The sequence below is a fragment of the Hyperoodon ampullatus genome (genome assembly GCF_949752795.1).
Source record: "Hyperoodon ampullatus genome assembly, chromosome: 4".
In the NCBI taxonomy this organism is placed as follows: domain Eukaryota; kingdom Metazoa; phylum Chordata; class Mammalia; order Artiodactyla; family Ziphiidae; genus Hyperoodon; species Hyperoodon ampullatus.
The window spans coordinates 16,239,954-16,255,573 of NC_136917.1; the positions used below are offsets into that span (position 1 = coordinate 16,239,954).

The 15,620-nt window shown below is 51.3% G+C and overlaps 1 protein-coding gene across 1 annotated transcript in view; it reads right to left on the reverse strand.

Moving 5' to 3' along the window:
- Positions 1-15,620, reverse strand: part of STK10 (serine/threonine kinase 10) — a gene marked incomplete at both ends in the record, with an annotated part of 124,746 nt that overhangs the window by 33,534 nt on the left and 75,592 nt on the right. The window contains 4 exons of the mRNA XM_079703154.1: positions 65-188; positions 4,490-4,620; positions 7,307-7,852; positions 10,127-10,261. Of these exons, the coding sequence (XP_079559280.1) occupies positions 65-188; positions 4,490-4,620; positions 7,307-7,852; positions 10,127-10,261 (936 nt within the window). The remainder of the gene's footprint in view (positions 1-64; positions 189-4,489; positions 4,621-7,306; positions 7,853-10,126; positions 10,262-15,620) is intronic.

The window sequence follows — 15,620 nt, forward strand, 5'->3', positions numbered from 1 at the left end:
CTTCCGCTTAAAGAAACTATGGAAGCAAGAAGCCCTATAGGGACCCATCTTTTCTCACGCTCACATTGATTTCTTGTTCAAAACGTTTGTGCATCTGCTCCAGCTGCAGCTCATGCTTGCTGCTCAGCTGGGTCTGGTTCCGATGCTCTTCTTTCTGGAGCAGCCGAAGTTCTCGGAGTTCCTGGCGCCTGAAGGGTGGAAGGATGTGGACATTTCAGTCAGAAAGTGCCCTCAGTGATCACATAACTCATAGCTAGGGACACTGAAGGCTGGGGCGTGGAGAGGCGTCACACAAGACTGGGGTAGAGGCATGACGCGAACTTAGAACTCAGACTTTATTTGACATTTATTGACAGACAAAACATTAATAATTTTAATATATAAAGAGTGCTTCCAAATCAATAAGAAAAACAGGAATATCCTAATTTTAAAAAGTGGCACAGAACATGGACAGACATGAAACAAAAGACAAAATCTTTAAATTAGCTATGTGGATATGAAATACAAATTAAAAAGAAATAACATCTTCATTAAATAGGCAAGAATATAGGGGAAATTGATACTTTCATATACTGCTGATATGTACAAACTGACACATTTCCGGAGGACAATGCAATAAGTCTCTGCCTTTTGACATAGTAGGTTCCACTTCTGGATACTGATTCTAAAGAGATAATCATAGATGCACAACAAAATTGAATAGGGATATTCATAACAACGCTATTTATAATAGTACAAAATTAGAAGCAAATGTCCATCAATATAGTCTAATTAAATATGTCCATCTGATGTAATTTTATACAACCATTAAAAAAATCAAGTTCTCAGAGATATTGAATTACATGGAAAAAAATCTATGAAAAATGCAGCAATTCTTTATGAACAGATAGGGATTGATCCCTGAATGAAAAAAGCAAGCTGTTGAAGAGTATGGGTCTTTTATGCTACCTACCATCTGGGTGAAAAACAAAAAGGACCCTATATGTGTGTGCACGTGTGCATGTGTGTGTTTACTTTCCTATTTAAACACCGAGTGTTTCTGGAAGGATTACACTGTAAAATATTAACACAAGGAGGTGAGCTGGATGGCTGGCAGAAAAGTGAGAGGGAAATTTTTCACTGTTTACCCTCTTTTTCTTGTTGAGTTTTGAACCATGATATTACCTATTCAAAATGTAAATACAATAAAAATTTGACCCCAACCACACAGTGTACCTTCATTTGGTAACATACCTATTGTCACTGTGTATATGTGTGTACACAGAAAAAACACTGGTGGGATAAACCCCACCCACTGTGTTTCTTTCTGGGCAAGTCCATTAAAAATTGGTATGTATCATTTATGGAATCAGAAATTAAAATGATGCAGAAAGAACTTGGGCCTCCTGACTGTGAACAGGGGGCGGTTCCCTGGCAGCCTGTGTCCTATTCCAGTCCAGCGTCTGCAGCCTGTACCATGGCCACCCCCCTTGTGGGGCTTTCCTCACAGCTCTGAGCGGGTACAGCTACTCAGGAACTGCCCACTAACAGCTGCAGGAGGAGAGGCCTGCACGCTCTCAGGTGTCGGGGCGCCTTATTTGAATCTTAGCTCAGCTCACTTCCCCTTAGGCAGTCGCTCAGTCTTTGCAGGCTCTGTTCCTGCATCTGTAAAATGGGGAGAGAATCTTTACCTCTCAGGTTCTTTAAGGTTACATGAGATGATACCTGTAGTGTCTGCCTGGCACATGGCAATCACTCCCCAAGTGGTAACTTCTCATATGATAATGAGGAAGAAGAGGTAAAGGCTGCCCAGTCTCTGGGAAAAGCCAGAAATGCTTTCTAGAAGCACAGAAGAAAGCTTCCTTGGGAGCCTCTGCATTTGGGAAGAGAGGAGGCAGGAGGTGATTGCTGAGAGCTGACAAAGAGAGGGAGACCCCGACACAAGAGAGACTAAGGCTCAGAGAACAACTGACCAAAAAATGAACAGAGAAGAAGGTATGCAGCCAGGTTCTGACATTTCCTCCTTGACCAACCCGAGTTCTCACAAGGAAAGGGCAGGCAGACACAGGCTTGAGAAGGAAAGAACCAGCAAGTTTAGGCAAAACCAGAAGGGACTCTGACCTAGCAGCCTCAATCTGTGAGAGCAACTATTCGGTGACACCATTCAAAAGCCTACGTGTCACCCAATCCTCCAGAAATGCTAGGATCCAGGTAAGACCAGGGACGTGGGCCAGAGCCCGCCACAGCTCGCAGCCTGGCGGTCTGGCCACACTGACAGGACGTGCGGACCTTCAGACCACGGGAGGCAAACAAGCAAAGCCTTGTTCTTTCCCTGTGAGCACCTCTTCTCCACAGCGGCTAAATCTTACCTTTCAAACCTAAGTGGCACCCACTCCTCTGCTTGGGAGGAAGGTGGAGGCCCAGTGCCAGGGCCAGAGGCATTGCTTCTAGACGGGGTGTGCTGGGTCTGGAATTTCAACCCCAGGAACCTGAACTGCCCAGAGGGGAGGTGACGGAAAGGAAACTGAGCCCTTGGGGTCTGAAGAGTGAGGAGTACAGGTTACCTCCCAGGTGACCATTAAAACAGAAGGTGGTGTCATCCTCGAAGACCAACCACACCCACCCCTCCCCCGGCCTCAAGCCTCTCCAGCGCACACAGATGAGGACACCAGTGCGTGCGCGTGTGCGTGCGTGTGTGTGCGTGTATGCACACGCATATGCATGCACGCAGAAACTCCACCAATGAAAAGTCTGCCTCTCATCCCCCTGGCTCCTAGAGGGCAGAAATGCCCCCCAGGCATCCAAAACTGCTTCTATTTGGCTTTGGAATGTCTGTGCTTTTTTTTTTTCTCCTTTTTATTTTACTTACTTACTTACTTACTTACTTATTTTTACGTCTTTATTGGAGAATAATTGCTTCACAATGGTGTGTTAGTTTCTGCTGTATAACGAAGTGAATCAGCTATACGTATACATATACCCCCATATCCCCTCCCTTTTGCGTCTCCCTCCCACCCTCCCTATCCCACCCCTCTAGGAAAATCAGGCCTTGTTTCTTTTTTAAAAAAAATATTTATTTATTTATTTTTGGCTGCACTGGGTCTTAGCTGCTGCACGCATGTGGGATCTAGTTCCCCGACCAGGGATTGAACCTGGGCCCCCTGCATTGGGAGTGTGGCGTCTTAACCACTGGACCACCAGGGAAGTCCCTGTGCTTTTTAAAGATATGAATGTGTTTGATATGTTAGAGATGTCCTACAAATCAATCATGAATTTAGCCTTCAAAGGCCTGGCCTCAAGGGAGATTCGTGAGTCCAAGGCCTCCCTCCCTAACGAAGCCCCTCACCCCTGGCCCTGGCAGCCCCCAAGCAAGCTTCCTGGTCCAGTGGAAGCCGGGAAGAATCCTCACACAGACAGAGCTTCTCACCTGGATGACCTGAGGCAGGTAAGTTCCCACCAAGAAACAGTTTCCTAATTTACGGAACGGCCAAGATAGGGTCTCCCTGAGGAGGGCTGAGCGCCTTAAAAGTACAAAATGGTTCCTAGCAAACAGCTTTGCCTCACACCCTCCTCTCCACACCAATCCCTTCCAGTTTCACGGGTTTTGCCTCCAAAATGCATGCTGCATCCAACCACTTCTTCCCTTGTCTGGCCACCATCCTGGCCGGGGTCTCCCTGGATCCCTGCATCAGTCCTGCCCCCTCTATGCCCAGACTCATACGACAGCAGAGCTGGCTTTCAAAAGGGATGTTACCGCGGGTCACTCTCCAGCTGCTTCACTCCAGCTACACTGGGGATGAAATCCACACTCTTCCAACATGACCTTGGCCCTGCAGGTCCCGGGGACGGCTCCCCATCCTTTCCCTCCCACCTTCACTCCACACTCCAGCCCTGCCCTCTCAGGTCCCTAAACAAGCCACGCGGTCAACCCTCAGGCCTTGGCCTTGCAGTTCCCTCCGTGATCCCCCGGCTCTGCTCGTGGCCAGCTCCTCTCAACCTCCTGGCTCTGCTCAGGGGATTTCCCACAGAGCAGTGTCCCCGACCCCAGCCCAGGGGCTCACTATCCTTTCACCCATATTATTCCCTTCACAGCATGTACCACAGTTGGGAATTATCTTGCTGTTTGTTGTAGAATTATCGTGCTGTTTGTTGGCCCATGAGGTGTAAGTTTTACAAAGGCAACAGCCTCAACTACCTGGGTCACCACCATGTCCCCCAACCTGCTGGGGGGTATGGATACATGGGTGAATGGCTGGCTGGCTGGAGGGGAGGGTGGAGGGCTGGGTAGGTGGGTAGGTGATGGATGGGTGGATGGATGGATTGGTGGATGGGGGGTTGGGTGGGTCAGAGAATGCAGGATCTCAGGCAAAGCCAGCTTCCTTTTGTGTCCTTGATCCCACACTTGATGCTGTAGACAGACAAACAGCTCTTGCACCAGAAGGACTCACGCCCATCCCTCTCACCGCATCCCCACCCTATCACCACCATCAGTGGTCCTTCCCAGGCTTACCTGAGAAATCTCATCTCCTCGTCCTTTTTCTCATCATCACTGATGATCTTGGAGGTGGTGATGCTCACCTCCACACCATCCACCACAAACTTGCGTGTCCTCTTGAGGGTCTTATTGTGCAGCCTCGAGTTCTGGCCGGGGAAGATCATGAGGCAAAGCTCAGCATCACAGCTAAGAATCCATGGGCGACACAGAGGGTGCAGCCCCCAGCCCTCCTGGCCCCAGAGCCTCAGCCCCGTCCAGGTAGGAGGTGACTGTCCATTGTCCCCCTCTTGCCTGAGTGTCTGACGCTGGGCCCGTTCCTCTCCCTGATCTCGCCCTTCAGACACGGCCCATCCCCTGCCCGCTGGCTGCCAGCACTCTCTCACACACAAGACGTGGCGTCAGAAAGAGCGAGCTGGGTTCCAATCTTCCCTCTACCACCTACTGGCTCTGTGACCCTGGGCAAGTCCCTTGTCCTGTCCGAGCCTCAGCTTCCTCGACCTGTCAGAGGAGGTTCCAAAGATGCGATGGTGGTGGGACATACAACAACACCCAGCTCACGGCAAGGGCTCCACACTCGGCATGTAGGTATGTATGTATGTATGTATGTATGTATTTGTTTGTTTGTTTGTTTTTTGTGGTACGCGGGCCTCTCACTGCTGTGGCCTCTCCCATTGCGGAGCACAGGCTCCGGACGCGCAGGCTCAGCGGCCATGGCTCACGGGCCCAGCCGCTCCGCGGCATGTGGGATCTTCCCAGACCGGGGCACGAGCCCGTGTCCCCTGCATCGGCAGGCAGACTCTCAACCACTGCGCCACCAGGGAAGCCCGGTAGTTATTTTTGATGGTTATTATTGCAGACCACGAGCTCTTACCCTCAATGCCAAAATCCAAAGAGCCCGGAAAACCAGAGTTCATAACTGCTTTGGCAGCCAAATCTGACCTGACCTGAATTCCACAGGAGGCCACGCCCATCTAGAGCCACCATGAGATTATTCATAATCTTTATCTTTACTTTTCCCTGTGAATAATCATGCCTTTCACGTGTGGTTGCTTACACAGTGCTGCCGGAACTCCTCCAGGAGGAGTTAAGGGTATTTCAATACCCTTTGAAAGTCCTCCATCCTGATTCGGATGAGGCCTGTGGGCCTGCACGGAAGTCATCACGGCCTCTCCCCTCCGACCTCTCCACTGGTTTCCGAGGCCCTTCCTGGTGCAGTCCAGGCCGGCCTTTCCGAGGGCCTGCCAGCCTGAGAGTGCAGGGAGAGCCAGGGTGGCGCCCAGCAGGAGGCCTCTGCCCTCAAAGTTCGCGCTAACCCCCGTGCCCGCTCAGTCGAGCCCAGCAGACTGCCCTTGGCCCTGAGGTCTGGGTTCCCCTCCCCTGCAGGCTCCCACCTCTTCCCATGGCACCTCGCCCAGGAGCTCTGGATGCTATTGGCCCTGAAAGGTCACCCTGCAGCTCCTCGCCCTACAGCATCCAGCTCACGTGTCCCAGGACTCAGTTCAAGATGAGTCGGGCTAGCAACCAGAAATGCAGGCTGGCTGGAGATGGCGGGCGAGGAAGGAGGCCTGGGTGCAGCCCTCACACTAGAGCTGCTGCTGGTCACAGGGCCTCCGCCTGGGGGTAACAGGCTCCCCGTCAAGCCAAGGGTGCTGACGCAGCCGTGGACTCTTATCAGAACAGCCGCGTTCCCTGACTCACTGCCAGCCCACCAGCAAAGGAATGTTCTCAATACCCTTGAGAAGAGGTGGGGACCCGGCTCTGGGTGGGTCAACCTTTATTTAAAAGAAAAAAAAAGTGACTGTTTTTTTTTTAACCCTTAGTGTCTTTTTTAAGAAGAGAACGGACAGACCCCCTATCCTAAGGAAGATGATTATACATCAAAGCGGCTGCCGTCTCCGCTTGTCCTGGTGACCTGTTAAAACTGTGCTTGCTTTCTGTTCCCAAAGCTAATTGTGCTGGCTGACTGCCTCTCCTTTGGCTCCCTTTCATTTGGCCAATATTTCTGAGTCTCTGCTGTGTCATTTTCACCAAGTAAGTGACGGAAGGAAAAAACAAAAATGATGCGGAACCTTCCGTAAATTCAGCCTTGGTTGGGGATGAGGTCCTCAGTGTGGCCAATCAGGTGACCAACAGTGAGTTCACGAATAGCTCACGATTTGTGAGATGGGCCGGGGATGCGGTCTGCCCTTCCTGAGGACAAGCAGGCCAAAGCTCCCACCGCGAGGGCAGAATGGCATGTGGGATTCAGAGCTCAGAGTCTGGAGTCTGACAAGCTCCTCACCTCCCACCTGAGCCTCTGTTTGCTGGGCTGTACTCTGGGATGACTGAAGGCGCCTCATGTGTGGTTGCTTTTAAGCATTTTGCAGTACAGGCCTCGTGCTGAGTCTCAAGTGCAGTGGCTACTGTCGTTCACAATGCCACCTCCTGCAGAACAGCCACGAGCCAGGAGGAAGCCTCGAGCCCACTCCCTTTAACTGAATCAGTCGGCAGCTGGACCATACGGCTGACCTCCAAGTCAGAGAACTTTCGCTTCTGGAATTGTCTCTCCCCCATTTTAGCAGGGCCTTTAACCAAACCCAATTTAAATGGAAACCCAAACTGAAATTAAAACCCAAACCAATTAATTGCCTGACATGACTAAATCCCAGACCGAACTCAGATATTTGAGGGTTTAACTATGAATCAAACGGAGAGCTCTTTAAAGAAAGAGCAGTCTCATGAACTACTTATAATGGAAGGCAGCCACCATATGCTTTCAAACACCAAAACTGGGCAGCCACACATTCTGCAGTGCTTCCTGCTCCAAGCCTGAGGCACAAGGGGCAGCGTTACCTTGATAGACAGAGAGCCCGTCTCTCTGTTCAGGGACAGGTCGGCTGAGAGGGAGGCGCCATAGTCCATGCTCTCGGAGGTGGAGAGGCTGCCACAGTCTGAGTCCCTCTTGGAAGGGCCTAGAGCCGCCTGGGCAGGGAGCTCCAGGCTGCCGTTGGCCAGCTTCTCGCCACCCAAGGTCTCCAGGGCGCTGCTGTTGGGACGGCTCTGGCTTGCTTTCTGGGACCTGCTGGCTGCTGGACTGAGGTCCCCACCCTCATCAGTGGCTTGCTTCTCCTCGGATACCTGAATCCTGGCATCCATGGACACCGGTCGGGACTTCCGGAGGGGCACGGGCACTGCTAAGCCGTTCTCATTTCCAGGGGCCACATCTGGGGGGCTGGTGGCTTGGAGGGATGTGTCCCCAGAGGGTTGGTTGGGCCCATTCACAATGTCCTGAGGCTGGCTAGGTGGCAGTGGGGTGAAAGATGATTCTTTGAGAAGCTTGTCAGCATCGAGGCTCAGCTGACTCACCTCAGAGGAGTCCCGAGTGTGGTTCCCCAGAGGCTAGGAGAAAAAAAAAACATAGTCAAGGCCATGCTACTGTGTGTCCGAGGCAAGAGTCAGAGATGCAGTGAGGTCAGAAAGTCAGACACCCACAAGGTGAAGTGGGCCAGGGAGGTACAATAGGCATCCCTCTCTAGTAAGCCACAGTCCTCCCCACTCCTTATTGCCTAACTAACAATAAAATTATTGTACTACTTGCTTTGAGGAATAGGTATTCCTCCTAGGAGTGGAGGCAACTGTGGCCAGCTAGATAGCTCATGCCCTGTCGAAAGGGGGCAGTGGCTACTCCGCTCCAGCCAATTGTGACAACGTGGGAAAATGGGTCCCCTGTGCCCAGACCTCCAATTTTTCAAGACAAGCTCAAATCTGGACTTGTACATGACACCTCCCAATTTTTAGATGGCAACTAACTCAAATTTTTAAAAAAATCACAGAAAGGCCAAGCCAAACCTATCCAGGGGCTAGATTCAGCCCATTAGCCACTTTTTTTGTTTTGTTTTTGTTTTTTAGAGCTTTTCAGGGGTAGAAAGTACTGAAAATGTTGCTATTGTGAAATAGAACACTGATTTCTGCGGATGGAACATCAATGTCCAACCGAATGAATAAGGTGAGTACCCACACAGCCACCTTCCAGGTCAGGAGTGGGACACTGTCCCAAGTCCTGAGACCCTGACCTGTGTCCACCCTCCCCCTGACACAATCATTGTCCTGACTTTGATGACTTTGATCTCTAAGTGTTATAGGTCAGTTTGTCTGCTTTTAAACTTGATATTAACAGAATCATACCATAAGCACCCTCTTGTGCTTTTTTTTTTTTTTTTTTTTTGCAGTACGCGGGCCTCTCACTGTTGTAGCCTCTCCCGTTGCGGAGCACAGGCTCCAGACGCGCAGGCTCAGCGGCCATGGCTCACAGGCCCAGCCGCCCAGCGGCATGTGGGATCTTCCCAGACCGGGGCATGAACCCGCATCCCCTGCATCGGCAGGCGGACTCTCAACCACTGCGCCACCAGGGAAGCCCATCTCTTGTGCTTTTTTAACCTTGGATATGGAATCTTCAGAAGCAACTCTAATCCACCTTCTATTCAGTACCCAGAGCAATGATGGTTCAAAACTTCAGATCTGATCCTGACATCCACACAGCAACGCCCAGCCCCTGCCTGAAACCCTCATGGCCCCCCACTGTCTTCATGACAAAGACCAGCCTTCTGCCTGTGGAGAAACCAGGTGGGACGTGACACTTTCTGCCTCTTCCCCATCCTCGCTGCCCGCCCTCTCCTGGAACCAGGCCCCAGACACGCTGCTTGCCCCTCCCACTCCCAGCCCACACCTGGCCCTGCCACCTAAGAGCTCAGCAACTGCACCACTCGAACCTCAGTTTCCCCATCTGTAAAATGGAGCCTGGGTTCTCCTCTGAGTTGCAGGATGCCCGGCACCCAGCGGGGGCTCAGTAAGGGCTGTGTTTACTGTGCTGATTCCACTCGTCCTCCTTGGGGCGTCCGTTCCTCGTCCTGGTGAGGATTCACACCAGCTCAGGCTCCTCCCAGGAATGAATTAAACTTGAGAAAGTGCTGTACTGTCCATCCCCAACAGTCCAGGCCCTCCCTCATTAGGTCCACGGCACCATCTGTATAGCAAATCTCCCCTCCTGGGGGAGGCTCTCCCCAAATGGCTAGACCAGGGATCCGAAAGTAGAAGCTCAGGACAGAAGCCAGCCCACAGACGTGTTTTGTTTGGCTCAAATGTTTTATAAAAATGTAGATTAGCTTTAATTTAAATTTACAGCCAGCCAAGCACTGAAGCTTGCAGATGGGTTACGAATATGCCAAGACCTGGGTCCCCTGGGCACTCAGGGCAGCCAGACGGGGTCTGGGGTGGCCGGAGTCCTTCGGCCCGTTGCCTCTGATTACGTGCAGCCTTTATGTGCATTGATCCCACGCATCCTCATTTTGTATGTGAGCCACAACAGATAAAAGGCTGGGAAGCAAAATGAGTCAACTACCAGCTTTTAAAAACTGGAAGATCTCATATAAAAATCTGATTCCTGGTCTTCCCTGAAAACGTACAGGATTTGGTCAACACGCCCTGCTGCCTCATCCCGGCCCACGTGCTGTCTTACGTAACTGGTGGCGTGGGGGCCTGTGACCTCTGAGCTGGGGATAAACAGAAAGGAATCCTTCCTGCACCGCCCGGGCCACTCCCACACCAGTCAAGGCCTGCGGGGATCCCGTCCCTCCCGCATGCCCCACCCCCCACCCCCGTTCCTCCAGGCCTTACAGAGGTGGCATCCCCCGAGTCCTCCTCTTCCCCCTCATCCCGGCCGTCTTCAATCTCCTCCATCACTTCAGCCTTGGCCTCGGCCACCAGTTCCCGCAGAGCCTTGTTGCTGGTGATGCTGCTGACGAAGGGATGCTGAGGGTGGGCAAGACAGCTGGGTTAGAACCACTGTGGGCTGGGGGGTGAGGAGGCGATCCCCCAGGCGGAGAAGGCCAGCGGCATCCCTGAGCGAAACGTGAACATGAACTTGGTCAGGCAGACCCAGAGGCAGCTCAGAAAGTCCTGTGTGTGGTGGAAAGTGAGCCAGCTCCGCCACTCACCAGCTGTGTGACACCGAGCAAGTCCCCTTCCCTCTCTGAGCTACAGGCTTCTCACCTCTGAAGTGGAGACAATAATGCCAGACCCACAGGGAAGGCGTGAGGATGGAATGAGATCACCCGAAGGGAAGAGCTTAGCCCAAAGCAGGAGCAGAAGTCATGTTTCAGGAGGTTTGTTTGTGTATTTGTTAATTTACTTTTTTAAAAGGTTTTCATATATGGTTTAAAATATATAATATATACAGTATATACATGCATATACACACATACACTTTATTGAAGAATTACTTACACACAGTAAAGTTCACAAATCATTAAGCTCAGGGACTTTTTCCATACATACACACCTGGTGTAACCACCACCCAGCTTAAGACACAGACCATTTCCATCACCTCGAGAAGGTCCCCATTCCCCGTGCAGTCAACCTCACTCCCCACAGCCACCCAGCTCCAGAGACTAGGTTTGCCTTCTCTTTAACTTCATCTGAACAGAATCATAGAGTACGTATTCTTTTGTGGTTGGTTTTCTTCACTCAACACAAGTTGAGCTGAGACTATGAGATCTGCCTACCCTGTTGCATACGTCGGTAAACTCTTCCCTTTTGATTCCCGTGCAGTATTCTACCACGTGACTCTGTCACGGTTTGTGTATTCTTCCTGCAGTTGCTGGCCATTTGTGTTGTTTCCCATTTGGGGCAACTATTAATAAAGCTGCTATGAACATGCTCGTATAGGTCTCAGGGTGGATGTGTGTGTTTGCAAAATCTTGAGGCCAAGTAGTGTATGTTCTATTCCTAGGTGTTTACAGAAATGTCACGTCTTTAAAAAGTGAAGGCTCTTTCACGGATCTTGGAAAACACCAAAGCTTTTAAGACCTCAGCAGATGGTAAATCAGCCCGAAGATCTCCCTGGTACAAGTCTGTCTCTGAGCATCTTGTCCCCAGCACCAGGCTGTGGACAGAGACATGGGATTCCTCAGTTCCCCACACTCACTTAGAAAGGCATTGGCAGGGGCGGGATGGGGCAGTTGTTAGGTTGGAATTTGCTCATTTGAAATGCGCAGGAAGGCTCTGATGAAATTCACTGTTTTTACTGTCAGTTATCAGCGGAGGAACAGTGTCAACAAGATTGCAGGGAAGTATTTAAATGACTAAAGAGAATAAATTTTCTAACACCTTGAAAACACATTCACAGCTGATAGGTCCACTACAAATCGTTCCTAACTGCTTGTTCATTCCTATCTGTTTAATACATTTGTGGAAGGCCAGAGGCAACACCCTATTCAACCTGGGCACCGCACTCTGCACGCGGGAAAGCAATACGCCTCACTCCTTTTAAAGAGCCCTGTCATTCGGATCTTCCTAAACCAGCCTGACTTTCTCTAGTTAGTCCAAACTAGTAAAGACGTGAAGAATTTTATTTCTTATCTTTCTCTCCCACACCCCCGTTCATTCGTTGATTCATGCCTCAGCCCCATGTTGAGGCCAGTGATGTGCCAGGTGCTGAAATAAGGCCAAACAAGCAGACAGGCAAGCTCCCTGGCCTTGGGGGCTCGCAGCTGAGCGGGAAAGACAATGGGCACGTAACCAAACGACAAGATCATTTGTCAGATCAGGTAATAGGATAGGCTGGAGGAACATGGGCCTGGATTGGTGCGGTGGGTGGGTGGCGGGAGAGTCTGCCTAGGTCTTTGGGCAGAGGGCCCTCCTTGGGAGGTGACATTCAAGCTGAGCCCTGAGGGATGTGAAGGGGCCGGCCAGGGAAAGATCTGGGCACAGAGAATTCCACGCAGGGGGAGCAGCACGTACAAGGGCTGCAGCAGAGCAGTGATATAAAGAGTTACCCTCTGAAGGCATCACTCTGGCTGCTGTGTGGCTCTAAAAGGTCTTGAATTGGAATATTAATAAGGATGTACTACTAATCGTGAGAGGCAGGAGAGTATAGCAGTGAAGATTGCTGGCTCTAGACTCGAGAGCCAGGCTGCCTGGAATAAAATCCCACTTCCACCAACTCGGGCAAGTCACTCAACCTCTCTGAGCCTCAGTTTGCTCATCTGTATACTGGGAATAATAGTATGGCTGTTCTAAGCATTGTAGCAAGAGCTCAAAATACAGCAGCTATCATCTGTATCATCATCACCACCACCATCAGCAGCAGCAGCACCACCACCACCACCACCATCATCACCACTACCGTCATTACTAAAGCCACCATCATCACCACCATCACTACTGCCCCTGCCATCACCATGCCTACCATTACTACCACTGCCACTATGATCATCACTGCCATCACCAGCAGCAGAACCACAATCAGGGAAGCCTTTAAGCACCATTCCCTCCTGCATCCCCAGAGTGCAGCTTTTTGGAACTGAAGGTCAGAATCAGATCCCAAAAGCTTCCCGAGCTTCACACTGCACAACCTCACACATGTGAACTTGAGCAAGAAGCCACGGGACACTTCACTGCAGTTGCTGAAGCAGATGCGGCAGAAACAAACAAACAAATAGGGTTGAGAATTTAGAGAAGTTTAACAAACACAGGCTTCTGGAAATACCAGGTTTTCATCAGGCCATATCACATATTGACCAAATTAGTGACTCTTAAGCTTGGCCAGGAGCCTTGCTTTCTTGAGGTTGAATATCTTCTGCGTGGCCTCCCTTGAGCACCCCGGGGGCTTCAGGAAGCGGAGGGGGAGGCATGGGGAAGAAAGCCTCTGACCGAGGGGCAGGTGAGCAGGGCCATCCCCCAGGACGCCAAGCTCCTGGAATCCCCGGGCGAGGGGCTGGCGGATGGGGCAGGCCCTCCTGTGTCTGACTAGGCCCGGAACACTGTTCTGTAACCGGGTCTGGGACACCAAGCACAGACCACCTCGTCCACTGCATCAGCTCTGCTACTTCCAGGGTTGTGTTTAGAAAAGACGTTCCAGGGCTCCCCTGGTGGCGCAGTGGTTGAGAATCCGCCTGCCGATGCAGGGGACACGGGTTCGTGCCCCGGTCTGGAAGGATCCCACATGCTGCAGAGCGGCTGGGCCCGTGAGCCATGGCCGCTGAGCCGGCGCGTCCGGAGCCTGTGCTCCGCAACGGGAGAGGCCACAACAGTGAGAGGCCCGCGTACCACAAAAAAAAAAAAAACCCAACAACAACAGAAAAGACGTTTCAACTGCCAAGCTGCCAAGGCCCATTAGAGACAAAGCCCAGCACAGAAGGGTGCGGGACCTTCCCCGGTGGCCAGTGCACTGTGCACCTGCACAGGGACAGGCTGGTCTGGGCACATGGGCCCCTAGAAAGGTGCTCGGTCACCCCCGTGGAAGACCCAGATCAGAGGGAAACTCAGCCGTCTGCTCCTTCAGGAAGACGAAAAGCTGTTCTGTGCTGTCTCTGCAGGGAGCCCCAAGGTGTCACAGAGCTCGCCAGCTGGCACCCACCCTCTGGCCAGGACCTCTCCTGCCATCTACGCAGTCATCCTTCCCAAGAACATGAGCCTAGTTTTCCTGTTTGCTTAGAAACCATCAGCCGGGGTGTCCCACACTCCAAGACTGGCTTTAGAAAACGCCTAATAACACTTCCAAGCTTTCAGGTGTCAGCATCTTTCCTTCAGTCCTCCTTCCCTCCCTCCTAACTTTATTCCATCTCTCTTTCTTTCCTTCATTCATTCAGAGAGGCAACTTACTAGAGTGGTCAAAAGAACAGGCTTTGGAACCAGATGACCAGGATCAGAAATCAGCTCTGTCACTTACACACTGTGTGACTTTGTGCAGGTTACCTAACCTCTCTGTGCTTCAGTTTTATCATCTGTTTGACAGAGATCCAAACAGTACCTATTATATAGGGTTGTCATGAGGATTATATTAGCTAACATTTGCTAAGCATTTAGAATAGAACCTGGCATGGAGAAGAGGTTACATAACACTTTGTTAAGTAAAAATAAGTAAATGTATTTAACGAAGGCCCTCTCCATACCAGGTACTACTCTGGATGAATGGGGCACATCAGTGAAAGCAAAAATGAAAACAAAAACAAAGACTGCTGTCCCCAGGGAGCTGACATGCTAGTCAGGGAAATCAACGATAAACTTAATAAACATGTAAGTGATATACTATAAGCGCTATGTGCCATGGAAAATCAAAAGTAGGGCAGGGGAAGGAGAATTAGGAATGTGAGGGTACAGGAGGTTTTAAACAGGGTACTTGGGGGAGGCCTCACTGAGAAGCTGCCATTTGAGCAATGACTTGAAGAGAAAGAGTCAGCCATGGAGGTGTCTAGGGGAAGAGCATCCCTGGCATAGTGGACAGGCAGTGCAAAGGCCCCGAGGCTGGAGTGTGCCTGGAGTGTCTGAAGAGTAGCAAGAAGGCTGGTTGGCTGGGGAAGACTGAGGGGGCAAGAGGAAGAGAAGTCTGAGGAGTCAAGGTGGGGTGGGCAGACCTTGCAGGACCTTGCAGGTCACTGAGACTCTGGATTTTACCCTGAGTAAGATGGGAGCCATTAAGGGGCTTTGGACTCAGGAGGTATAGGAGCTGACTTATGTTTTTCCCTCTGGCTGCAGTGGAGGTGGTGAGAAGTGGCTGGATCCTGGGCATGCTCTGAAGCCAGGGACAACAGGATTCCCTGGTAGAATGGATACAGAGCGTGTGAGAAAGAGAGGGGTTAAGGATGCTTGCGAGGTTTGGGGCCTGACTGCTGGCAAGGTGGGGCTGCCATCGAATGAGACAGGAAAGCCATCGCTAGAGCATATTTGGAGAAAGATGGGGGCGCTCAGTTGCGGACGTATTAAGTTTGAGATATCTACGGACACCTAAAGGGGTGGAGGGTAAACAGCCAGATACAAGGGCCTGTGGCGAGGAGGGCAGTCTGGACTGCAGGCAGAAATGCGGGAGTCATGGCGAACAGACGAGCCCATCAAGGTGATGGAGACGGAGGAAAAGGCCCTGGCGCACTTCACGTTAATGAGCTGGAGAAACAGGAGCAGGCGAAGGAGACAGACGAGTGGCCAGTGAGAAGGAAGGAAACCAAGAAAGCGTGGAGACCTGACATCAGGCGTTGACAGCCAAGGGGAAGGGGGTCGCCTGTGGCTGCTGCTGAGTCCAGCAAGACCAGCACCGAGGCCTGAGCTGACCACGAAGTCCAGAAGGTACTAACGACCTTGACAAGAATGCTGTGTTAGAACAGGGTGGGTTTA